Source organism: Ranitomeya imitator, chromosome 2, assembly GCF_032444005.1.
Source record: "Ranitomeya imitator isolate aRanImi1 chromosome 2, aRanImi1.pri, whole genome shotgun sequence".
NCBI lineage: Eukaryota > Metazoa > Chordata > Amphibia > Anura > Dendrobatidae > Ranitomeya > Ranitomeya imitator.
The window spans coordinates 377,786,187-377,812,555 of NC_091283.1; the positions used below are offsets into that span (position 1 = coordinate 377,786,187).

Here is a 26,369-nt window from a genome sequence, read left to right on the forward strand (position 1 = left end):
GACGCGACAGACACCGGAATGTAAGTATGTACTGTTTTTTTTTTTTTCACATTTACAATAGTAACAAGGGTAAACATCGGGTTACTAAGCGTGGCCCTGCGCTTAGTAACCCGATGTTTACCCTGGTTACCCGGGGACTTCGGCGTCGTTGGTTGCTGGAGAGATGTCTGTGTGACAGCTCTCCAGCGACCACACAACGACTAAACAGCGACGCTGCAGCGATCTGCATCGTTGTCTATATCGCTGCAGCGTCGCTTAATGTGACGGTACCTTAAGTCATCTCCCTGGGCCTACTGAAATAATATTGCATGTCTGGATAATTCAGATTAAATGCGGTGTCACCACAGTCGAATCTTTCGCATTCCCACCACTCGTAGTATTTCAAGATTGTCTTCGATCCCCCTCAGTTCTTCTGAGGTTCTCCACTGTATCCAGGACCTGTGGACATCATGTCACCACTGGTCTTTAAAGGGAACCTGTCACCCCGTTTTTTGAGATTGAGCTATAAATACTGTTAAATAGGGCCTGCGCTGTGTGTTCCTATAGTGTATGTAGTGTACCCCGATTCCCCATGTATGCTGAGAAATAACTTACCAAAGTCGCCGTTTTCGCCTGTCAATCAGGCTGGTCAGGTCGGGAGGGCGTGGTGACATCGCTGGTTCTTCCTCAGCTTTACGTTGGTGGCGTAGTGGCGTAGTGGTGAAGACACAGCGCGCGATCTGCGCTGTCATCCCTTTCGTCGGTGGGGGCGGCCATCTTCCTGGGGCCGCGCGTGCGCAGATCGAGTGCTCTGCTGCACGGGGCTTCAGGAAAATGGCCGCGGGATGCCGCGCGTGCGCATTAGAGATCGCGGCGGCCATTTTCCCAAAGCCGAGTTTGCATCTCGGCTTTGGGAAAATGGCCGCCGCGATCTCTAATGCGCACGCGCGGCATCCCGCGGCCATTTTCCTGAAGCCCCGTGCAGCAGAGCACTCGATCTGCGCACGCGCGGCCCCAGGAAGATGGCCGCCCCCACCGACGAAAGGGATGACAGCGCAGATCGCGCGCTGTGTCTTCACCACTACGCCACTACGCCACCAACGTAAAGCTGAGGAAGAACCAGCGATGTCACCACGCCCTCCCGACCTGACCAGCCTGATTGACAGGCGAAAACGGCGACTTTGGTAAGTTATTTCTCAGCATACATGGGGAATCGGGGTACACTACATACACTATAGGAACACACAGCGCAGGCCCTATTTAACAGTATTTATAGCTCAATCTCAAAAAACGGGGTGACAGGTTCCCTTTAAAGCACTGGACTATCAGGCAGTTCCTGAGAGGCTTAAAGAGCCTGATTTTAGCAATATATACAGGACTTACTAGACTTTAGAATAACCAACAAAGTCCAGCTCACCCTTTCCAAAATCGATCTAATCAGTGGAAAAGTGCAGAGATAATACTTGGCATGGTGTGGATATAGGTGCCTCCAGTGGATGAAGGAGATCCAGCTTCCAAGATATATAAAAAATAAAAATATGTGTACTCAATTAAAACGGAAAAGAGGAGTATATACTTGGTGAAAATTTGGAGTGAGTGTCTCCGTAAAAAAACAGCACATTTTGAAATCTGTAGCGTTCTTAGTCTTGGTGTGTAACAATTGAACAATGATGGTAGTCATATAAGTCCACCAGTTCACAGATGGGCTGTACGACACAGATCTCACATGTGTAATCAGCTACTTTACTAAGTGCCTAGAGTAATTTACTTTTTTCCAGGATGTGATATGTTAAAAACAATAGTAAAATATCCCGTATATACTCGAGTATAAGCCGACCCGAGTATAAGCCGACCCCCCTAATTTTGCAACAAAAAACTGGGAAAACTTATTGACTCGAGTATAAGCCTAGGGTGGAAAATGCAGCAGCTACGTGTAAATGTTAAAGATAAAAATAGATACCAATAAAAGTAAAATTAATTGAGACATCAGTAGGTTAAGTGTTTTTAAATATCCATATTGAATCAGGAGTCCCACATAATGCTCCATACAGCTCATTATGGCCCCATAAGATGCTCCATATAAAATACGCCCCATATAATGCTCCATACACTTTATGATGGGCCCCATAAGAAGCTCCATATTAAAATATGCCCCATATAATGCTGCACAAATGTTGATTATGACCCCATAAGATGCTCCATAGAGACATTTGCCCCATACAATGCTGCCCAAATGTTGATTATGGCCCCATAAGATGCTCCATAGACACATTTGCCTCATATAATGCTCCACAAATGCTGATTATGGCCCCATAAGATGCTCTATAGACACATTTGCCCCGTATAATGCTGCAGAAATGCTGATTATGGCCTCATAAGATGCTCCATAGACACATTTGCCTCATTGTTGTCAATTCTGTTGTCGGGCTCCCTCCTGTGGTCATGAATGGTACTTCGGCTGGTTCTGTCCATGGACTTTCTCTGGTGGCTGTGGGTGTTTCTGAGTTTCCTTTCACAGGTGACGAGGTTAATTCGTTAGCTGGCTGCTCTATTTAACTCCACTTAGATCTTTGCTCCATGCTACCTGTCAATGTTCCAGTATTGGTCTAGTTCACTCCTGGATCATTCTTGTGACCTGTCTTCCCAGCAGAAGCTAAGTGACGGCTTGTTTTTCTCTGGTTTGCTATTTTTCTGTCCAGCTTGCTATTTGATTGTTGTCTTGCTTGCTGGAAGCTTTGGGACGCAGAGGGAGCGCCTCCGCACCGTGAGTCGGTGCGGAGGGTCTTTTTGCGCCCTCTGCGTGGTCTTTTTGTAGGTTTTTGTGCTGACCGCAAAGCTACTTTTCCTATCCTCAGTCTGTTCAGTAAGTCGGGCCTCACTTTGCTAAATCTATTTCATCTCTGTGTTTGTATTTTCATCTTTACTCACAGTCATTATATGTGGGGGGCTGCCTTTTCCTTTGGGGAATTTCTCTGAGGCAAGGTAGGCTTTATTTTTCTATCTTTAGGGCTAGCTAGTTCCTTAGGCTGTGCCGAGTTGCATAGGGAGCGTTAGGCGCAATCCACGGCCATTTCTAGTGTGGTTGATAGGATTAGGGATTGCGGTCAGCAGAGTTCCCACGTCCCAGAGCTCGTCCTATATTATCAGTAACTATCAGGTCATTCTGTGTGCTCTTAACCACCAGGTCCATTGTTGTCCTGACCACCAGGTCATAACACCTCATATAATGCTCCACAAATGCTGATTATGGCCCCATAAATGCTCCATAGAGATATTTGCCCCATATAATGCTGCATATGGCCCCATAAGATGCTCTATAGAAATATTTGCCCCGTATAATGCTGCACAAATGCTGATTATGGCTCCATAGACTATTATGCCCCATATGCTGTTGCTGCGATAAAAAAAAAAAATGACATACTCACCTCTCGTCGCTCAGGCCCCTGGCACTTGCTATAGTCACCTGTCCGCGTTCCACCATCGGCGCCGCTGTGTCTTCCGCATCCTCTGCACTGACTGTTCAGGCAGAGGGCTGTTATGATAAGATAATTCAGTACCACAATGGACATAGAGGTCAGAGCACATACAGTGACCTGACAATAACCCAAAAACATTGAACGAGCTCTGAGACGGGGGAACTCTGCTGACCGCAATCCCTAATCCTCTCCAACCACACTAGAGGCAGCCGTGGATTGCGCCTAACGCTACCTATGCAACTCGGCACAGCCTGAGAAACTAGCTAGCCTGAAGATAGAAAATAAGCCTACCTTGCCTCAGAGAAATACCCCAAAGGAAAAGGCAGCCCCCACATATAATGACTGTGAGTTAAGATGAAAAGACAAACGTAGAGATGAAATAGATTTAGCAAAGTGAGGGCCGACTTTCTGAACAGAGTGAGGATAGGAAAGGTAACTTTGCGGTCAACACAAAACCCTAGAAAAACCACGCAAAGGGGGCAAAAATTCCCTCCGTACCGAACTAACGGCACGGAGGTACACCCTTTGCGTCCCAGAGCTTCCAGCAAGCAGGAAAAAACAAATAGACAAGCTGGACATAAAAAAACAGCAAACAAAATAGCAAAGAAGAACTTAGCTATGCAGAGCAGCAGGCCACAGGAACGATCCAGGAGGAAACAGGTCCAATACTAGAACATTGACTGGAGGCCAGGATAAAAGCACTAGGTGGAGTTAAATAGAGCAGCACCTAACGACTTCACCACATCACCTGAGGAAGGAAACTCAGAAGCCGCAGTACCACTTTCCTCCACCAACGGAAGCTCACAGAGAGAATCAGCCGAAGTACCACTTGTGACCACAGGAGGGAGCTCTGCCACAGAATTCACAACAGTACCCCCCCCTTGAGGAGGGGTCACCGAACCCTCACCAGAGCCCACAGGACGACCAGGATGAGCCATATGAAAGGCACGAACAAGATCGGGAGCATGGACATCAGAGGTAAAGACCCAGGAATTATCTTCCTGAGCATAACCCTTCCACTTAACCAGATACTGGAGTTTCCGTCTTGAAACACGAGAATCCAAAATCTTCTCCACAATATACTCCAACTCCCCCTCCACCAAAACCGGGGCAGGAGGATCAACAGATGGAACCATAGGTGCCACGTATCTCCGCAACAATGACCTATGGAATACGTTATGTATGGAAAAAGAATCTGGAAGGGTCAGACGAAAAGACACAGGATTAAGAACCTCAGAAATCCTATACGGACCAATGAAACGAGGTTTAAACTTAGGAGAGGAAACCTTCATAGGAATATGACGAGAAGATAACCAAACCAAATCCCCAACACGAAGTCGGGGACCCACACAGCGTCTGCGATTAGCGAAACGTTGAGCCTTCTCCTGGGACAAGGTCAAATTGTCCACTACATTAGTCCAAATCTGCTGCAACCTGTCCACCACAGTATCCACACCAGGACAGTCCGAAGACTTAACCTGCCCTGAAGAGAAACGAGGATGGAACCCAGAGTTGCAGAAAAATGGCGAAACCAAGGTAGCCGAGCTGGCCCGATTATTAAGGGCGAACTCAGCCAAAGGCAAAAAGGACACCCAGTCATCCTGATCAGCAGAAACAAAGCATCTCAGATATGTTTCCAAGGTCTGATTGGTTCGTTCGGTCTGGCCATTAGTCTGAGGATGGAAAGCCGAGGAAAAAGACAAGTCAATGCCCATCCTACCACAAAAGGCTCGCCAAAACCTCGAAACAAACTGGGAACCTCTGTCAGACACGATATTCTCTGGAATGCCATGTAAACGAACCACATGCTGGAAGAACAATGGCACCAAATCAGAGGAGGAAGGTAATTTAGACAAGGGTACCGTACCAATGGTGGCAGGCCTAGCGAACCGCTTAGTGCGCTTAGGACAATCAGAGATAGCATGAGTGGAATCACCACAGTAGAAACACAGCCCATTCAGACGTCTGTGTTCTTGCCGTTCAACTCTGGTCAAAGTCCTATCGCACTGCATAGGCTCAGGTTTAAGCTCAGGTAATACCGCCAAATGGTGCACAGATTTACGCTCACGCAAGCGTCGACCGATCTGAATGGCCAAAGACATAGACTCATTCAGACCAGCAGGCATAGGAAATTCCACCATGACATCCTTAAGGGCTTCAGAGAGACCTTTTCTGAATATAGCTGCAAGCGCACCTTCATTCCATTGAGTGAGTACGGACCACTTTCTAACTTTCTGACAATATACCTCTATCTCATCCTGACCCTGACACAGAGCCAGCAAATTTTTCTCTGCCTGATACACTGAATTAGGTTCATCGTACAGCAATCCGAGCGCCAGGAAAAACGCATCGATATTACTTAATGCAGGATTTCCTGACGCAAGGGAAAATGCCCAGTCCTGAGGGTCGCCACGTAAAAAAGAAATAATGATCCTAACTTGTTGAACTGGGTCACCAGAGGAGCGAGGTTTCAAAGCCAGAAATAGTTTACAATTATTTTTGAAACTCAGAAATTTAGTTCTATCTCCAAAAAACAAATCAGGAATAGGAATTCTCGGTTCTAACATAGAATTCTGAACCACAAAGTCTTGAATATTTTGTACTCTTGTCGTGAGCTGATCCACACATGAAGACAGACCTTTAATGTCCATCGCTACACCTGTGTCCTGAACAACCCAAATGTCTAGGGGGAAAAAAAAGGCAAAACACAGTGCAGAGAAAAAAAATGGTCTCAGAACTTCTTTTTTCCCTCTATTGAGAATCATTAGTACTTTCGGCCTCCAGTACAGTTATGATAAGATAATTCAGTACCACAATGGACATAGAGGTCAGAGCACATACAGTGACCTGACAATAACCCAAAAACATAGAACGAGCTCTGAGACGTGGGAACTCTGCTGACCGCAATCCCTAAACCTCTCCAACCACACTAGAGGCAGCCGTGGATTGCGCCTAACGCTACCTATGCAACTCGGCACAGCCTGAGAAACTAGCTAGCCTGAAGATAGAAAATAAGCCTACCTTGCCTCAGAGAAATACCCCAAAGGAAAAGGCAGCCCCCACATATAATGACTGTGAGTTAAGATGAAAAGACAAACGTAGAGATGAAATAGATTTAGCAAAGTGAGGCCCGACTTTCTGAACAGAGCGAGGATAGGAAAGGTAACTTTGCGGTCAACACAAAACCCTACAAAAACCACGCAAAGGGGGCAAAAAGACCCTCCGTACCGAACTAACGGCACGGAGGTACACCCTCTGCGTCCCAGAGCTTCCAGCAAGCAGGAAAAAACAAATAGACAAGCTGGACAGAAAAAAACAGCAAACAAAATAGCAAAGAAGAACTTAGCTATGCAGAGCAGCAGGCCACAGGAACGATCCAGGAGGAAACAGGTCCAATACTAGAACATTGACTGGAGGCCAGGATAAAAGCACTAGGTGGAGTGTTGTGGATTCTGTTTTTGGGCTCCCTCTGGTGGTTACAGATGGTACTGGGTGACTTGTGTTTTCTGCGGTCTCTGGTGTCCACCTGTTCTATCAGGATATGGGAGTTTCCTATTTAACCTGGCTTTCTTGTCATTTCCTCGCCGGCTATCAATGTAATCAGTGTGTCTTGTTTCCTCTGCTTCCTGCTTCTGTAATCTTCAGGACAAGCTAAGTTTTTGATTTTCCTGTTCCACGTTTTGCTTAATTTTTGTCTTAGTCCAGCTTGCAGATATGTGATTCCTTTTTGCTGGTTGCTCTAGTGGGCTGATATTACTCCTCATGTTCCATGAGTTGGCACATGAGTTCAAGTAATTTCAGGATGGTTTTTTGTAGGGTTTTTCGCTGACCGCGCAGTTCACTTTTGTATCCTCTGCTATCTAGCTTTAGCGGGCCTCATTTTGCTGAATCTGTTTTCATAACTACGTATGTGCTTTCCTCTCATTTCACCGTCATTACATGTGGGGGGCTGCTATTTCTGTGGGGTGTTTCTCTGGAGGCAAGAGAGGTCTGTGTTTCTTCTAATAGGGGAAGTTAGTCCTTCGGCTGGCGCGAGACGTCTAGGAATCATCGTAGGCACGTTCCCCGGCTACAGCTAGTTGTGTGTTTAGGTTCAGGATCGCGGTCAGCTCAGTTTCCATCACCCTAGAGCTTGTTTTGTTTTTTGTGCTTGTCCTTTTGTGACCCCCTGCCATTGGGATCATGACAGTGGAGTTAAATAGAGCAGCATCTAACGACTTCACCACCTCACCTGAGGAAGGAAACTCAGAAGCCGCAGTACCACTTTCCTCCACCAACGGAAGCTCACAGAGAGAATCAGCCGAAGTACCACTTGTGACCACAGGAGGGAGCTCTGCCACAGAATTCACAACAGAGGGCGGCGCGCACACTAATCGCATCATCGCGCCCTCTGACCTGAGCATCACTGCAGAGGGCGCCGAAGATGAAGCGGCACTGACGGAGGAACGGGGGACAGGTGAATATCGTGCAATGCCCCCGTTATACTCACCTGCTCCTGGCGCGGCCTCTGCACGTCCATGGTTCTCCGGGCGCCGGCAGCTTCTTCCTGTGTTGAGCGGTCACATGGTACCGCTCATTACAGTAATGAATATGCGGCTCCACCTTTATGGGAGTGGAGTCGGGTCCATATTCATTACTGTAATGAGCGGTACCATGTGACCGCTCAATACAGGAAGAAGCTGTCAGCGCCCGGAGAACCAGGAATGTGCAGGGACCGCGCCAGGAGCAGGTGAGTATGATTAGACAGCTGCCGCTCCCCCTCCCCTGCCTACCCCTGGGAATGACTCGAGTATAAGCCGAGAGGGGCAATTTCAGCCTAAAAAAATGGGCTGAAATTCTCAGCTTATACTCGAGTATGTACGGTAATCTACTGCTTTCATTACCACCATTAATCCACCCTAAGAGTTTGATATTCCAGCTTGGTAAGGTTGGATTTAATATCCGTTTTGGACAATTCTTGATGCTTTATGGGTTCTCTTTCAATATTTTCCTAGAAACTATCCACTGAGAAAATTCTAGGTTTTGTAGGGTAACAATAAGATATAAGAGACTGGTCATCATATGTGGGGACCTCATATGGATTGAGATCCATAAAGCAAACCAGACTCAATAGTTCAGCAAAATTGTGTTGTTCGAATTGTTTTACCGAGGGTCTCAAACCAAGTTTTTGCCAAGTATGTACACCTCTTTTGCATTTTAATGGACTACAAATGCAGTATGTAAAGTATAATGTTTTGTATACTTTGGAAGCTAGATCTTCTTGCTTCATGCTGTATGTTTATGGTGCTTTCACAATGCTTTCTTCTTCCAATTTAGGTCCTTACAATATCGAATCCTCTCAGTGGAGATCTTCCATATAAGAGATTTTTCCTGATTGACCTGTCAAGGATGGATAGGGACAAGGACAAGATGGCGGAAAAGATATTACACCTCACCCTAGAGATCCTCTCCCGTCTTACAGGAGAGGTGAGAGATTCTGATGAAGTCACATTACATCATTCTTATCTATGGGAATAACAGATGAACCGAACTGGAGAGGTGAGGACTCTGGGAATGTCTGTAGTGAGATTTATTAATGTGTCTCTCCATAATCAGGATTACACAGTAGTGAAGAAGACCTCTAGTGACCGCTGTCAGGCCCCTGTGTCTGAGGAATGGGGAAGAACTCTGAGCCCTATCACGGGGCCTCCACCTTACATCCTGATATATGGGGACATCAATAGCCAGAAGATCCTACAACTCACCTACAAGATGATTGAGCTGCTGACTGGAGAGGTGACACTGCTGTGAATGCTGGGACATAATACACTAATGCTATGAAGGGATTGGGGTAATGATGGTATCATTGTATGTGTCAGGTTCCTATTAGGTTTCAGGATATCACCGTCTATTTTTCCATGGAGGAGTGGGAGTATTTAGAAAAACACAGAGATCTGTACAAGGACGTCATGATGGAGGTTCCCCAGCCCCTCACATCACCAGGTAATAGATAGTACTAAATACACACTTGTAGTGAATCAAGGTTCCTGGAATGTAATTTTCTATTTTAAATAATATTTTATTAGCAAACACCCATATCCAAACTGATTCCAGAATATCTGACACACCTTGTTATATACAAGGGTTTCATATGGGGATGACTCTTTGTTTTGACTCTAGTCATGAACTGACCCAGGAAGTTGGTTGGAGGACCATTCTCCCAACCCAGTCCAAGATGGAATACACTGACGTACACAGTCAGGAGAGGGTCCCTTTCCAAGAACAATATATTGACCCTTTGCTGTCCAATAGTTCATCATAATGCATCTCCTGCTTTGGAGATGGAAAAGGGCCCCCTTACCTCTTGGGCTCATCTGTAACCACACAGGTTGCACAAATTATATGTCTGCCTCTGTTGTATAATTGTCGATTCAGATTTGAACCTACAGATACACACCCCATAGGCCTCCATATAGTAAAATGCACGCCCCATAGACCGCTATATACACTGCTCCAAAAAATAAAGGGAACACTAAAATCGCACATCCTAGATATCACTGAATGAAATATTCCAGTTGTAAATCTGTATTCATTATATATTGGAATGTGTTGAGAACAGTAAAACCTAAAAATGAGCAATGTAAATCACAACTAATATCCCATGGAGGTCTGAAGTTGGAATCATGTGCAAAATCAAAGTGGAAAATCAAATTGCAGGCTTATCCAACTTCAGTGGAAATGGAACGTGACGTTGGTGGATGGAGCGAGACATGATGTCCCAGATGTGTTCAATTGGATTCAGGTCTGGGGAACGAGTGGGCCAGTCCATAGCTTCAATGCATTCATCTTACAGGAACTGCTGACACACTCCAGCCACATGAGGTCTGGCATTGTCCTGCATTAGAGGAACCCAGGGCCAACTGCACCAGCATAAGGTCTCACAAGGGGTCTGAGGATCTTATCTCGGTACCTAATGGCAGGCAGGCTACCTCTGGCAAGCACATAGAGGGCTGTGCGACCCTCCAAAGAAATGCCACCCCACACCATTACTGACACACTGCCAAACCGGTCATGCTGAAGGATGTTGCAGGCAGCAGATCACTCCCCATGGCGTCTCCAGACTCTATGACGTCTGTCACATGTGCTTAGTGTGAACCTACTTTCATTTGTGAAGAGCACAGGGCGCCAGTTGCGAATTTGCCAATCCTGCTGTTCTGTGGCAAATGCCAAGCTTCCTGCACGGTGTTGGGATGTGAGCACAGCCCCTGTCTGTGGACGTCGGACACTCAGACCATCCTCATAGAGTCGGTTTCTAACCATTTCTGCAGACACATGCACATTTGTGGCCTGCTGGAGGTCATTTTGCAGGGCTCTACGTAACAAAACCTGGCACTCAACTTTTTATGTCTGAGGAGATATTTATTAATCAGCAACAAACGTTTCGGTCCTTTACAAACTGGACCTTCATCAGTTACTGCAAGTATAAACAATATACAAGAAAACGGATACAGAATCCAAAACGGAAAAATAATAATGATAATAATAAAAAACAAAGTATATACATAGGAAGACATTTAAATCAATGGCGAGTCGCTAGGAGTGTAATAACCAAACAACAAATTGGGACCATCCGCTAGTGGCACAATACTACTTAGATTCATAAGAGGATAGCAGGATAAGAAAGTGATAACATACCGTGCTATTAAGCGTGTGGTTATAGGCAATGTGCTTCTATGAGTAGGCAATAAGTCTGTAATGAAAGGGTAACCATGAGGGAGGTGGGTAAGGAGAGGAGTAGTATAAGGTGTAATGATACATACAGAGGTGGCTGGCAGGAAGCAGACCATGTAGATGCAAGGGCAATATCCTATCAGGACATAACGTATAGAGGGTTACAAATAAGCGCTGACTAAGCCCCATATTAGTAAAATGTCAAGAGACCTAGCCCCTTACCAAATGCCATAAATCGAGATGACGCGGTGTCCACCACTAGTCCTGGCGCTGTGCTGGGAAGACGCCGAGGCTATACTGCGGTCTAAGCGGTAAATACACCGCTGACCGGAAGTGGGCGCGTCCTCGCACGCGGCCTGCTACGTCACCGCTGTAATGGCGGTGCGTTCCAAGAGGCAACACGTGCGTGTCAAGCCTCGGGGTGTGTCCTGGCAGAGGGGGAGTGTTTACTACACTGCAGCGAAGAGCACTACTGCGGTGTGAAACAAGAGGAAACCTAGTTAATGTGGCTAAGGGGAGAAGAAAGGAGGTGGTATCTCCAAGAGACCGGATAGATACCTATACAAATACTACTGTAAGAGGGAAAGCTATATGGGACGCTAGTAACCTATGTGCGTTATAAGGACATATAAGGAGGGGATATAAAGTAGAACGAGGGCGGACCTATGGTGGCTGACTAAAAAGACCCATGTAGATAAGGTAGTGACAAAGTAATTAGGATCCATAGACATGAAAACATAGGCAAGATGAGATACAGTGGGGCAAAAAAGTATTTAGTCAGTCAGCAATAGTGCAAGTTCCACCACTTAAAAAGATGAGAGGCGTCTGTAATTTACACCATAGGTAGACCTCAACTATGGGAGACAAACTGAGAAAAAAAAATCCAGAAAATCACATTGTCTGTTTTTTTAACATTTTATTTGCATATTATGGTGGAAAATAAGTAACATACATAGTAACATAGTAACATAGTTAGTAAGGCCGAAAAAAGACATTTGTCCATCCAGTTCAGCCTATATTCCATCATAATAAATCCCCAGATCTACGTCCTTCTACAGGACCTAATAATTGTATGATACAATATTGTTCTGCTCCAGGAAGACATCCAGGCCTCTCTTGAACCCCTCGACTGAGTTCGCCATCACCACCTCCTCAGGCAAGCAATTCCAGATTCTCACTGCCCTAACAGTAAAGAATCCTCTTCTATGTTGGTGGAAAAACCTTCTCTCCTCCAGACGCAAAGAATGCCCCCTTGTGCCCGTCACCTTCCTTGGTATAAACAGATCCTCAGCGAGATATTTGTATTGTCCCCTTATATACTTATACATGGTTATTAGATCGCCCCTCAGTCGTCTTTTTTCTAGACTAAATAATCCTAATTTCGCTAATCTATCTGGGTATTGTAGTTCTCCCATCCCCTTTATTAATTTTGTTGCCCTCCTTTGTACTCTCTCTAGCTCCATTATATCCTTCCTGAGCACCGGTGCCCAAAACTGGACACAGTACTCCATGTGCGGTCTAACTAGGGATTTGTACAGAGGCAGTATAATGCTCTCATCATGTGTATCCAGACCTCTTTTAATGCACCCCATGATCCTGTTTGCCTTGGCAGCTGCTGCCTGGCACTGGCTGCTCCAGGTAAGTTTATCATTAACTAGGATTCCCAAGTCCTTCTCCCTGTCAGATTTACCCAGTGGTTTCCCATTCAGTGTGTAATGGTAATATTGATTCCTTCTTCCCATGTGTATAACCTTACATTTATCATTGTTAAACCTCATCTGCCACCTTTCAGCCCAAGTTTCCAACTTATCCAGATCCATCTGTAGCAGAATACTATCTTCTCTTGTATTACCTGCTTTACATAGTTTTGTATCATCTGCAAATATCGATATTTTACTGTGTAAACCTTCTACCAGATCATTAATGAATATGTTGAAGAGAACAGGTCCCAATACCGACCCCTGCGGTACCCCGCTGGTCACAGCGACCCAGTTAGAGACTATACCATTTATAACCACCCTCTGCTTTCTATCACTAAGCCAGTTACTAACCCATTTACACACATTTTCCCCCAGACCAAGCATTCTCATTTTGTGTACCAACCTCTTGTGCGGCACGGTATCAAACGCTTTGGAAAAATCGAGATATACCACGTCCAATGACTCACCGTGGTCCAGCCTATAGCTTACCTCTAGATTGGTTTGACAGGAGCGATTTCTCATAAACCCATGCTGATATGGAGTTAAACAGTTATTCTCATTGAGATAATCCAGAATAACATCCCTCAGAAACCCTTCAAATATTTTACCAACAATAGAGGTTAGACTTACTGGCCTATAATTTCCAGGTTCACTTTTAGAGCCCTTTTTGAATATTGGCACCACATTTGCTATGCGCCAATCCTGCGGAACAGACCCTGTCGCTATAGAGTCCCTAAAAATAAGAAATAATGGTTTATCTATTACATTACTTAGTTCTCTTAGTACTCGTGGGTGTATGCCATCCGGACCCGGAGATTTATCTATTTTAATCTTATTTAGCCGGTTTCGCACCTCTTCTTGGGTTAGATTGGTGACCCTTAATATAGGGTTTTCATTGTTTCTTGGGATTTCACCTAGCATTTCATTTTCCACCGTGAATACCGTGGAGAAGAAGGTGTTTAATATGTTAGCTTTTTCCTCGTCATCTACAACCATTCTTTCCTCACTATTTTTTAAGGGGCCTACATTTTCAGTTTTTATTCTTTTACTATTGATATAGTTGAAGAACAGTTTGGGATTAGTTTTACTCTCCTTAGCAATGTGCTTCTCTGTTTCCTTTTTGGCAGCTTTAATTAGTTTTTTAGATAAAGTATTTTTCTCCCTATAGTTTTTTAGAGCTTCAATGGTGCCATCCTGCTTTAGTAGTGCAAATGCTTTCTTTTTACTGTTAATTGCCTGTCTTACTTCTTTGTTTAGCCACATTGGGTTTTTCCTATTTCTAGTCCTTTTATTCCCACAAGGTATAAACCGCTTACACTGCCTATTTAGGATGTTCTTAAACATTTCCCATTTATTATCTGTATTCTTATTTCTGAGGATATTGTCCCAGTCTACCAGATTAAGGGCATCTCTAAGCTGGTCAAACTTTGCCTTCCTAAAGTTCAGTGTTTTTGTGACTCCCTGACAAGTCCCCCTAGTGAAAGACAGGTGAAACTGTACAATATTGTGGTCGCTATTTCCTAGATGCCCAACCACCTGCAGATTTGTTATTCTGTCAGGTCTATTAGATAGTATTAGGTCTAAAAGTGCTGCTCCTCTGGTTGGATTCTGCACCAATTGTGAAAGATAATTTTTCTTGGTTATTAGCAGAAACCTGTTGCCTTAATGGGTTTCACAGGTTTCTGTTTCCCAGTTAATATCCGGGTAGTTAAAGTCCCCCATAACCAGGACCTCATTATGGGTTGCAGCTTCATCTATCTGCTTTAGAAGTAGACTTTCCATGGTTTCTGTTATATTTGGGGGTTTGTAACAGACCCCAATGAGAATTTTGTTACCATTTTTCCCTCCATGAATTTCGACCCATATGGACTCGACATCCTCATTTCCTTCGCTAATATCCTCCCTTAAAGTGGACTTTAGACAAGACTTTACATAGAGACAAACCCCTCCTCCTCTCCGATTTTTACGATCCTTTCTAAACAGACTGTAACCCTGTAAGTTAACTGCCCAGTCATAGCTTTCATCTAACCATGTCTCGGTTATTCCCACTATGTCAAAGTTACCTGTAGATATTTCTGCTTCTAGTATTTGGTCAGAAACAAAATTTCATCTCAATACTTTGTAATATATCCTTTGTTGGCAATGACAGAGGTCAAACGTTTTCTGTAAGTCTTCACAAGGTTGCCACATACTGTTGTTGGTATGTTGGCCCATTCCTCCATGCAGATCTCCTCTAGAGCAGTGATGTTTTTGGCTTTTCGCTTGGCAACACGGACTTTCAACTCCCTCCAAAGGTTTTCTATAGGGTTGAGATCTGGAGACTGGCTAGGCCACTGCAGGACCTTGAAATGCTTCTTACGAAGCCACTCCTTCATTGCCCTGGCGGTGTGCTTTGGATCATTGTCATGTTGAAAGACCCAGCCACGTTTCATCTTCAATGCCCTTGCTGATGGAAGGAGGTTTGCACTCAAAATCTCACGATACATGGCCCCATTCATTCTTTCATGTACCCGGATCAGTCGTCCTGGCCCCTTTGCAGTGAAACATCCCCAAAGCATGATGTTTCCACCACCATGCTTTACAGTAGGTATGGTGTTTGATGGATGCAACTCAGTATTCTTTTTCCTCCAAACACGACAAGTTGTGTTTCTACCAAACAGTTCCAGTTTGGTTTCATCAGACCATAGGACATTCTCCCAAAACTCCTCTGGATCATCCACATGCTCTCTAGCAAACTTCAGACGGGCCCGGACATGTACTGGCTTAAGCAGTGGGACACGTCTGGCACTGCAGGATCTGAGTCCATGGTGGCTTAGTGTGTTACTTATGGTAGGCCTTGTTACATTGGTCCCAGCTCTCTGCAGTTCATTCACTAGGTCCCCCCGCGTGGTTCTGGGATTTTTGCTCACCGTTCTTGTGATCATTCTGACCCCACGGGGTGGGATTTTGCGTGGAGCCCCAGATCGAGGAAGATTATCAGTGGTCTTGTAGGTCTTCCATTTTCTAATTATTGCTCCCATTGTTGATTTCTTCACTCCAAGCTGGTTGGCTATTGCAGATTCAGTCTTCCCAGCCTGGTGCAGGGCTACAATTTTGTTTCTGGTGTCCTTTGACAGCTCTTTGGTCTTCACTATAGTGGAGTTTGGAGTCAGACTGTTTGAGGGTGTGCACAGGTGTCTTTTTATACTGATAACAAGTTTAAACAGGTGCCATTACTACAGGTAATGAGTGGAGGAAAGAGGAGACTCTTAAAGAAGAAGTTACAGGTCTGTGAGAGCCAGAAATCTTGATTGTTTGTTTCTGACCAAATACTTATTTTCCACCATAATATGCAAATAAAATGTTAAAAAAACAGACAATGTGATTTTCTGGATTTTTTTTTTCTCAGTTTGTCTCCCATAGTTGAGGTCTACCTATGATATAAATTACAGACGCCTCTCATCTTTTTAAGTGGTGGAACTTGCACTATTGCTGACTGTCTAAATACTTTTTTGCCCCACTGTATATAGGAGGTTAGTGCAGCTCAGTACATGGAAAAGCCGTGCCTGGAGGCGATGTTACATTAGTTTAAAGTAGTGCCAGTGAATAATGGGTGAGTCGTCATGCTATGGTGAGTGCCACGTAGCAGTGTTCTTGATCCCAGAGTCAGTACAGGCGATTCTAGAATGAATAAACAAAGGGAACAGTTAGCATAATGATAAAACAAGTCAAAACTAACAGAAATGACTAATACATTGGTTTAGATAAATGCCAGCAAGTCATAGTCTCTATTAAGCCCTTTTGGTGTGAGGGTATCCAGCGTATGTATCCAGAATGCCTCACGCTTTTTCAAAAGCGCAATACGATCCCCCCCTCGTCGCTGTGGTGGAATGGAATCAATAACTTGATATTTCAACTGGGAGATGGTATGACCCTGAGATGAGAAATGATGGGGAACTGGTAGTAGCAGATTGTTGCAACGTATGGTCGATTTGTGTTTCGATATCCTATCACGTACTGGTTGGGTTGTTTCCCCGATGTACAATAAGCCACATGGGCATTTAATGAGATACACTACAAACGAAGATTGACATGTATAATAGTTTTTAATCTCAAAGCTTCTCCCCGTGCGTGGATGCTGAAAGGTATGGCCTTTTTGAACATTCCCACACTGTGCGCAGTGTAGGCACGGGAATGTGCCCATCTTGGGATGTGATAGGAATCTAGATTATGTCGTTTGTGTGGACCCAAAATCAGCTCTAACCAGTGTGTCCCTAATGTTCTGGGGTCTCTTGTAGCACGGCAAAAAGGGTAATTTAAATTCTGGTACGGTGGGGTATGCTGCTGATAGTAAAGACCAGTGTTTCCTAATATGTTTATGGAGAATGGAGGTTACAGGGTGGTAGGTGTGTACGAAAGGGACCCTCTTACCCTGATCATTTGTCCGTATCCGAGGAGGTGGGTTTTTTTGTTCCTCAAGTATGTGTTTCGGATATCCACGCTGGTAAAATCTGGTAGTCATGTCTTGTAGACGTTGTTCGCATTTGTCATGGTCAGAGACAATGCGGCGTACACGTTGGAATTGTGATTTTGGAATACAACGTTTGACTGCTGGAGGGTGGAAACTATCGAAGTGTAGAACGCTATTACGGTCGGTGGGTTTAGTGTGTAAATCGGTGGTCAAATGGCCCTCTTGATCCTTAAGGACAGTGGTGTCCAAAAAGCTTACGGAGTTAGAATCATGGGTGATGGTAAACCTTATGCCCGGCCATGCTTCGTTCAAGAACGTAAAGAAAGTTTCCAGGGATTCCAACGTGCCCCCCCATAGGCAAAAAATGTCATCTATATAACGCGTCCAATAAAGGACGTTAAAAATGAAAAGCTGATGTCCGTAGATGACGGACTCCTCGAAGTGTGCCATATAGGCATTAGCGTATGGGGGCGCTACGTTGGAACCCATGGCAGTACCACGCACCTGGAGAAAGAACTGATCCTGGAAGAGAAAGTGGTTATTGAATAATATCAGGGTAAGGAGATCCACACACACATTTATCTGTTCTGAATCTAAGCCAGCCGACGTCAGTAGATGGTGAACTGAGTTAATACCCTCTACGTGAGGAATCAAAGTATATAGGTCCTTCACGTCCAAAGTGACCAAAATCGTCTGTGGGGGTATGGTACCTATACTTCGTATTTTATTGAGAAAAGCACCGGTATCCAAGAGAAAAGATGGGGTGTTATGAATCAGGAGCGTGAGGATTTTCTCCAGGAAAATCGATAAAGGGGACAACACAGATTCTGTCGATGCCACTATCGGCCTACCCGGAGGGTTCTGCATACTTTTATGAACCTTTGGCAGGACGTAGAAAACTGGTATGACTGGATTTCTTTTGGTCAGAAATTCCACTGTTTTGGGATCAAGGATCCCTTGAGTGGAATATTTTTGCAAAATCGTCCCTATCTTGGATTGGATATCAGTGGTTGGGTCTCTACTAAGTTTGGTGTAAACCGACTCATCCTGTAATTGCCGTCTAACCTCCGATAGGTACAAAGATTTGTCCATGACCACAAGGGCGCCCCCTTTATCTGCCGGCTTGATGATCAGATTGTCATCTTCTCTAAGGGACCTAAGGGCCTGTCTTTCAATAGGGGATAGGTTGGAGGGGAAGAACAGTCTCCATTTCTCTATATCATCACGCATATCCACAAAAGATTTCTGTACAAAACCGATAAATGTTTCTACGGCATGTGAACCTTGCGGTGGACGGAAGTGGCTCTTATTCCTAAGTCCTAATTGTGTGACAGACAATGGGTTGTGAGGAGTCCCTACGTCAGGAGGGGGAATAGGTGTGGTGGAGAAATATGCTTTGAGCCTTAGAAGGCGAAAAAAGCGCTGTAGGTCCATTTCTAACTGAAAAGTCTGACATCTATATGAGGGACAGAAAGAGAGGCCCTTTTGCAGGACACTAAGTTCTGCAATGCCCAAGGACCTGGAAGAAATGTTAATTACCAATGATTCCCTACCATGGAGCGGGTGACCCGCATTCTGTCCGTGTCGTCGTTTCTGCTGTTGCCCCCGCCTCATTTTCTTTGAGGAAACCGGCGCCTTTGTCCCAAAAAAGGAGCCTGACTGGTCGAGGGAGTGTCTCGTTCCACATCGGATCCGGAAGTTGAGAAGTCTGTTGATGATCTTGGATTGCGTGGGGGTGGACGTCTTGTAGATGAGCTGTTGTGCCATCGATAGACTTGGTTTTGTTCGTAATCGATGGTGTCCCTGGTGAACTTGCTCCGTTTACGATTTTCAGTGTCTCTCTTGTGCTGATCCACCCGTGCCTGAATCTGTGCTTTAAGCGCGTTGAGTTCTTCAGATGTTCCTGCTGAAGTCAGTTGTGTTTCAATGTTGCGGATTTCAGCTGCGTTTGCTTCAATCTTCTTGTGAAGAAACTCCACCGTGAGGGTCATCAGGTCAAAAGAACATTTGTTCAGAATTTGTATATACTTAGCACAGTAATCAGAGTTATCATGAAAAAGTGTAGGCCGTAAGGCTACCCTCAGACCCCTAGGAATGCGCTTAACTCTAAGGTAAGGTAGTAGAGACCCAACCAGTGATATCCAAACCAAGAGAGGGACGATTTTGCAAAAATATTCCACTCAAGGGATCCTTGATCCCAAAACAGTGGAATTTCTGACCAAAAGAAATCCAGTCATACCAGTTTTCTACGTCCTGCCAAAGGTTCATAAAAGTATGCAGAACCCTCCGGGTAGGCCGATAGTGGCATCGACAGAATCTGTGTTGTCCCCTTTATCGATTTTCCTGGAGAAAATCCTCACGCCCCTGATTCGTAACACCCCATCTTTTCTCTTGGATACCGGTGCTTTTCTCAATAAAATACGAAGTATAGGTACCATACCCCCACAGACGATTTTGGTCACTTTGGACGTGAAGGACCTATATACTTCGATTCCTCACGTAGAGGGTATTAACTCAGTTCACCATCTACTGACGTCGGCTGGCTTAGATTCAGAACAGATAAATTTGTGTGTGGATCTCCTTACCCTGATATTATTCAATAACCACTTTCTCTTCCAGGATCAGTTCTTTCTCCAGGTGCGTGGTACTGCCATGGGTTCCAACGTAGCGCCCCCATACGCTAATGCCTATATGGCACACTTCAAGGAGTCCGTCATCTACGGACATCAGCTTTTCATTTTTAACGTCCTTTATTGGACGCGTTATATAGATGACATTTTTTGCCTATGGGGGGGCACGTTGGAATCCCTGGAAACTTTCTTTACGTTCTTGAACAAAGCATGGCCGGGCATAAGGTTTACCATCACCCATGATTCTAACTCCGTAAGCTTTTTGGACACCACTGTCCTTAAGGATCAAGAGGGCCATTTGACCACCGATTTACACACTAAACCCACCGACCGTAATAGCGTTCTACACTTTGATAGTTTCCACCCTCCAGCAGTCAAACGTTGTATTCCAAAATCACAATTCCAACGTGTACGCCGCATTGTCTCTGACCATGACAAATGCGAACAACGTCTACAAGACATGACTACCAGATTTTACCAGCGTGGATATCCGAAACACATACTTGAGGAACAAAAAAAACCACCTCCTCGGATACGGACAAATGATCAGGGTAAGAGGGTCCCTTTCGTACACACCTACCACCCTGTAACCTCGATTCTCCATAAACATATTAGGAAACACTGGTCTTTACTGTCAGCAGCATACCCCACCGTACCAGAATTTAAATTACCCTTTTTGCCGTGCTACAAGAGACCCCAGAACATTAGGGACACACTGGTTAGAGCTGATTTTGGGTCCACACAAACGACAAAATCTAGATTCCTATCACATCCCAAGATGGGCACATTCCCGTGCCTACACTGCGCACAGTGTGGGAATGTTCAAAAAGGCCATACCTTTCAGCATCCACGCACGGGGAGAAGCTTTGAGATTAAAAACTATTATACATGTCAATCTTCGTTTGTAGTGTATCTCATTAAATGCCCATGTGGCTTATTGTACATCGGGGAAACAACCCAACCAGTACGTGATAGGATATCGAAACACAAATCGACCATACGTTGCAACAATCTGCTACTACCAGTTCCCCATCATTTCTCATCTCAGGGTCATACCATCTCCCAGTTGAAATATCAAGTTATTGATTCCATTCCACCACAGCGACGAGGGGGGGATCGTATTGCGCTTTTGAAAAAGCGTGAGGCATTCTGGATACATACGCTGGATACCCTCACACCAAAAGGGCTTAATAGAGACTATGACTTGCTGGCATTTATCTAAACCAATGTATTAGTCATTTCTGTTAGTTTTGACTTGTTTTATCATTATGCTAACTGTTCCCTTTGTTTATTCATTCTAGAATCGCCTGTACTGACTCTGGGATCGAGAACCCTGCTACGTGGCACTCACCATAGCATGACGACTCACCCATTATTCACTGGCACTACTTTAAACTAATGTAACATCGCCTCCAGGCACGGCTTTTCCATGTACTGAGCTGCACTAACCTCCTATATATATATATCTCATCTTGCCTATGTTTTCATGTCTATGGATCCTAATTACTTTGTCACTACCTTATCTACATGGGTCTTTTTAGTCAGCCACCATAGGTCCGCCCTGGTTCTACTTTATATCCCCTCCTTATATGTCCTTATAACGCACATAGGTTACTAGCGTCCCATATAGCTTTCCCTCTTACAGTAGTATTTGTATAGGTATCTATCCGGTCTCTTGGAGATACCACCTCCTTTCTTCTCCCCTTAGCCACATTAACTAGGTTTCCTCTTGTTTCACACCGCAGTAGTGCTCCTTCGCTGCAGTGTAGTAAACATTCCCTCTCTGCCAGGACACACCCCGCGGCTTGACACGCACGTGTTGCCTCTTGGAACGCACCGCCATTACAGCGGTGACGTAGCAGGCCGCGTGCGAGGACGCGCCCGATACGCCCACTTCCGGTCGGCGGTGTATTTACCGCTTAGACTGCAGTATAGCCTCGGCGTCTTACCAGCACAACGCCAGGACTAGCGGTGGACACCGCGTCATCTCGACTTACGGCATTTGGTAAGGGGCTAGGTCTATTGACATTTTACTAATATGGGGCTTAGTCAGCGCTTATTTGTAACCCTCTATACGTTATGTCCTGATAGGATATTGCCCTTGCATCTACATGGTCTGCTTCCTGCCAGCCACCTCTGTATGTATCATTACACCTTATACTACTCCTCTCCTTACCCACCTCCCTCATGGTTACCCTTTCATTACAGACTTATTGCCTACTCATGGAAGCACATTGCCTATAACCACACGCTTAATAGCACGGTATGTTATCACTTTCTTATCCTGCTATCCTCTTATGAATCTAAGTAGTATTGTGCCACTAGCGGACGGTTCCAATTTGTTGTTTGGTTATTACACTCCTAGCGACTCGCCATCGATTTAAATGTCTTCCTATGTATATACTTTGTTTTTTATTATTATCATTATTATTTTTCCGTTTTTGATTCTGTATCCGTTTTCTTGTATATTGTTTATACTTGCAGTAACTGATGAAGGTCCAGTTTGTAAAGGACCGAAACGTTTGTTGCTGATTAATAAATATCTACTCAGACATAAAAAGTTGAATGCCAGGTTTTGTTACGTATGGTATGGTGTTGGAACCTACCTGAGCACCTCTTGTCCTTAGGCTGTGCACCAAGTCTTATATTTAAATTTTGCAGGGCTATGGCAGTGCTCCTTCTGTTCCTCCTTGCACAAAGGCTGAGGTAGCTGCCCTGCTGCTGAGTTGTTGCCCTCCTACGGCCCCCTCCACGTCTCCTGGTGTACTGACCTGTCTTCTGGTATCGCCTCCAGCCTCTGGACACTACACTGACAGACACAGCAAACCTTCTTGCCACAGCTCGCATTGATGTGCCATCCTGGATGAGCTGCACTACCTGAGCCACTTGTGTGGGTTGTAGAGTCCGTCTCATGCTACCACAAGTGTGAAAGTACAACCCACTTTGAAAGTGTCCAAAACATCAGCCAGAAAGCATTGGTACTGAGATGTGGTCTGTGGTCCCCATCTGCAGAACCACTCTTTTATTGAGTGTGTCTTGATAATTGCCAATAATTTCCATTTGTTGTCTATTCCTTTTGCCAACAGCATGTGAAATTGATTGTCAATCAGTGTTGCTTCCTAAGTGGACAGTTTGATTTCACAGAAGTTTAGTTTATTTGCAGTTATATTCTGTTGTTTAAGTGTTCCCTTTATTTTTTTGAGCAGTGTAGTATGATACACTCTCGGCCTCCATATAGTATAATGCAGTCACCATAGGCCTCTCTATATAGTATAATGCACTTCCTATAAGCCTCCATATAGAAAAATGCACTCCCCAAAGGTATCTATATAGAATAATGCACTCCCCCTCCGAATAGTGTAATACACTCCTTATAGGTCTATATATAGTATAATACACTCTCCATAAGCCTCTATAAAGTTGTGTTCAAAAGTTTACATACCCGGCAGAATTTTTGCTTTTTTGGTCTTTTTCAGAGAATATGAATGATAACACCAAAACTTTTTTTCTACTCATGGTTATTGTTTGGGTGAAGCCATTTATTGTCAAACTTCTGTGTTTTCTCTTTTTAAATCATAATGGCAACCCCAAACATCCAAATTACCCTGATCAAAAGTTCACATACCCTGGTGATTTTGGCCTGATAACATGCACAGAATTTGACACAAATGAGTTTAAATGGCTAGTAAAAGTAACATCCTCACCTGTGACCTGTTTGCTTGTAATCACTGTGTGTGCATAAAAGCTGAGTGACTTTCTGGGATCCAGACAGACTCTTTCATCTTTCATCCAGCCACTGACGTTTCTGGATTGTGAGTCATGTGGGAAGCAAAAGAATAGTCAATGGATCTACGGGAAAAGGTAGTTAAACTATATAAAACAGGAGACGGATACAAAACAATATCCAAGGAATAGATAATGCCACTCAGCAGCGTTCAAACTGTGATTAAGAAATGGAAAATCAGGGGCTCTGTAAAAAGAAAACCACGGTCAGGTAGACCAACAAAAATGTCATACATAACTGCCAGGAAAATTGTTCGGTATGCAAAGGAAAACCCACAAATAACATCAGCTGAAATACAGGTCTCTCTGAAAACTAGCGGTCTGGCTGTTTCAAGATGCACAATAAGGAGGCACTTGAAGAAAAATGGGCTGCGTGTTCGAGCTGCCAGAAGAAAGCCATTACTGCACAAATGCCACAAAGTATCTCGCCTACAATACGCAAAACCACACAGAGACAAGCCTCAAAACTTCCTGAACAAAGTAATTTGGAATGACGAGACCAAAATTTAACTTTTTGGCCACAACTATAAACGTTACATTTCGAGAGAGGTCAACAAGGCCTATGATGAAAGGAACATCATTCCTACTGTAAAGCATGGAGGTGGATCACTGATGTTTTGGGGATGTGTGTTCTAAAAAGGCACAGGAAGCTTGGTCAAAGTTGAAGGAAAGATGAATGCAGCATGTTTTCAGGAAATACTGGAGGCAAATTTGCACTCATCAGCCCGAAAGCTGTGCATGGGACTTACTTTGGACGGACAAGATAAAGATCCCCAATTCACATCAGGACTACAAGATCCCAGGTACTTTCAGCTGCGTCACTTCTAATGTGGTGTACCTAATTATTTGTACTAAATGTCCAACTGGGGTCTGTATGTGGGGGAGACAGGGCAGAAACTGAGAACAAGGATGAACTCTTATCGCCATACAATAAGAGAAAAAAGAATGGATCTACCTGTGGCAATACATTTCTGTCTCCCGGATCATAACATGATCTGAAATTGATCTGACATGAAATTACTTGTTTTAAAAGGTAGCTTCAAATCGCAGAGAGACAGAAGAGCCTGGGAATATAAACTGATGACGACCTTCGACACTCTAACTGCAGAAATGAATGTGTCGCACGGATTTATGTCTTTTTACATCAACTAAGGAACTTGCCCCTCAGACCATGTGGGGTCATCACAACAGAGACCCTAATCAGAGGACAATAAAACAATCCTTATCTAAGAACTGGCCCAATATTTATGGACATAACTGTTTATCACCCATGGTAATTCTGCTTCATGTCACCTGTCTTACCATGGTTTTTCCCTTTTTTTCCTTTTTTTTTTCTATGCTATGTTATGCATAAATATGTGATTCTTCAGAATTTGTGTTAGTCTTCGCCTGATGAAGAGACCTTTGTAGTCTCGAAAGCTTGCAATTTGTTACCATTTTTTCAGTTAGCCATTAAAAGGTATCAACCACTGAGGACTCTCAATTCTAAATATTTTTGGGACTTACTTGGACATTCCAACATGACAACGATCCAAAACACAAGGCCAAGTCGACCTGTCATTGCCTACAGCAGAACAAAGTGAAGGTTCTGGAGTAGCCATCTCAGTCTCCTGACCTCAATATCCTTGAGCCACACGCAGTTCATGCTAGACAGCCCATGAATTTACAGGAACTGGAGGCTTTTTGCCAAGAAGAGTGAGCAGCTTTATTATCTGAGAAAATAAAGAACCTCATCCACAACTACCACAAAAGACTTCACGCTGTCATTGTTGTTAGAGGGGGCAATGCACGGTATTAAGAAATGGGGTATGTAAACTTTTAATCAGGGTCATTTGGATGGTTTGGGTTGTCATTATGATTTTAAAAAAAGAAAACACAATAGTTTGACAATAAATGGCTTCACCCAACCACTAACCATTAATGGAGAAAAAGTTTTGGTGTTATCATTCATATTCTCTGAAAAAAAGGACAAAAAAGCAAAAATTCTGCCAGGGTATGTAAACTTTTGAGCACAACTGTATATAGTAAAATGCACTCCGTGCAGGAACCTAATCCCTGAATGCCCATAGCGATAAGCCCTGGATAGGGAGGGGACAGAGTTGGCACAAGTCAGCCCCCACTACAACTAAAGACAAATGACGGAATACACTTAGCTTGAGATTACACAAGAGAGCTCACACCAGGAATCCTCTAAGAGGCTCCCAGAAGAGACTAGTCGACTTCGACTTCTAGCACTTCCAACAGACAGACATAAATAGAGCTAACACCAGCACCTTGCTAAAGGGACTCAAGGTATTTAAACATCCAGTAAGGTGTGTCAATAAGAGCAGAAGCTGGAGGTCGCTGATAGGTCCTAAAGGGAGAAGGATATCATTCCATAACAGAGATGAAAATCAAGAAGGTGCTTGCAAAGCCAAGCGCAAAGACCTTCTACAGCTAGATCCAAAATGACTGTCACACCTGGCACACCCGTGACACTCTATAAATAGTATAATGCACTTCCTGTATGCCTGTATATAGTATAATGCACTCCCCATAGGCCTTCCCATAATATAATGCATTCCCTATATGCCTTTATATAGCATGATGCACTCTCTATAGGCCTCTATATAGTATGATGCATAAAGAAAAAATACAATAT

General features: G+C 44.2%; 1 protein-coding gene across 1 annotated transcript in view; it reads left to right on the plus strand.

Annotated features, from left to right (window-relative positions):
* Positions 1-26,369, plus strand: part of LOC138666617 (zinc finger protein 271-like) — a 240,808-nt gene that overhangs the window by 183,941 nt on the left and 30,498 nt on the right. The window contains exons 2-4 of the mRNA XM_069754815.1: positions 8,772-8,921; positions 9,051-9,230; positions 9,314-9,437. Of these exons, the coding sequence (XP_069610916.1) occupies positions 8,772-8,921; positions 9,051-9,230; positions 9,314-9,437 (454 nt within the window). The remainder of the gene's footprint in view (positions 1-8,771; positions 8,922-9,050; positions 9,231-9,313; positions 9,438-26,369) is intronic.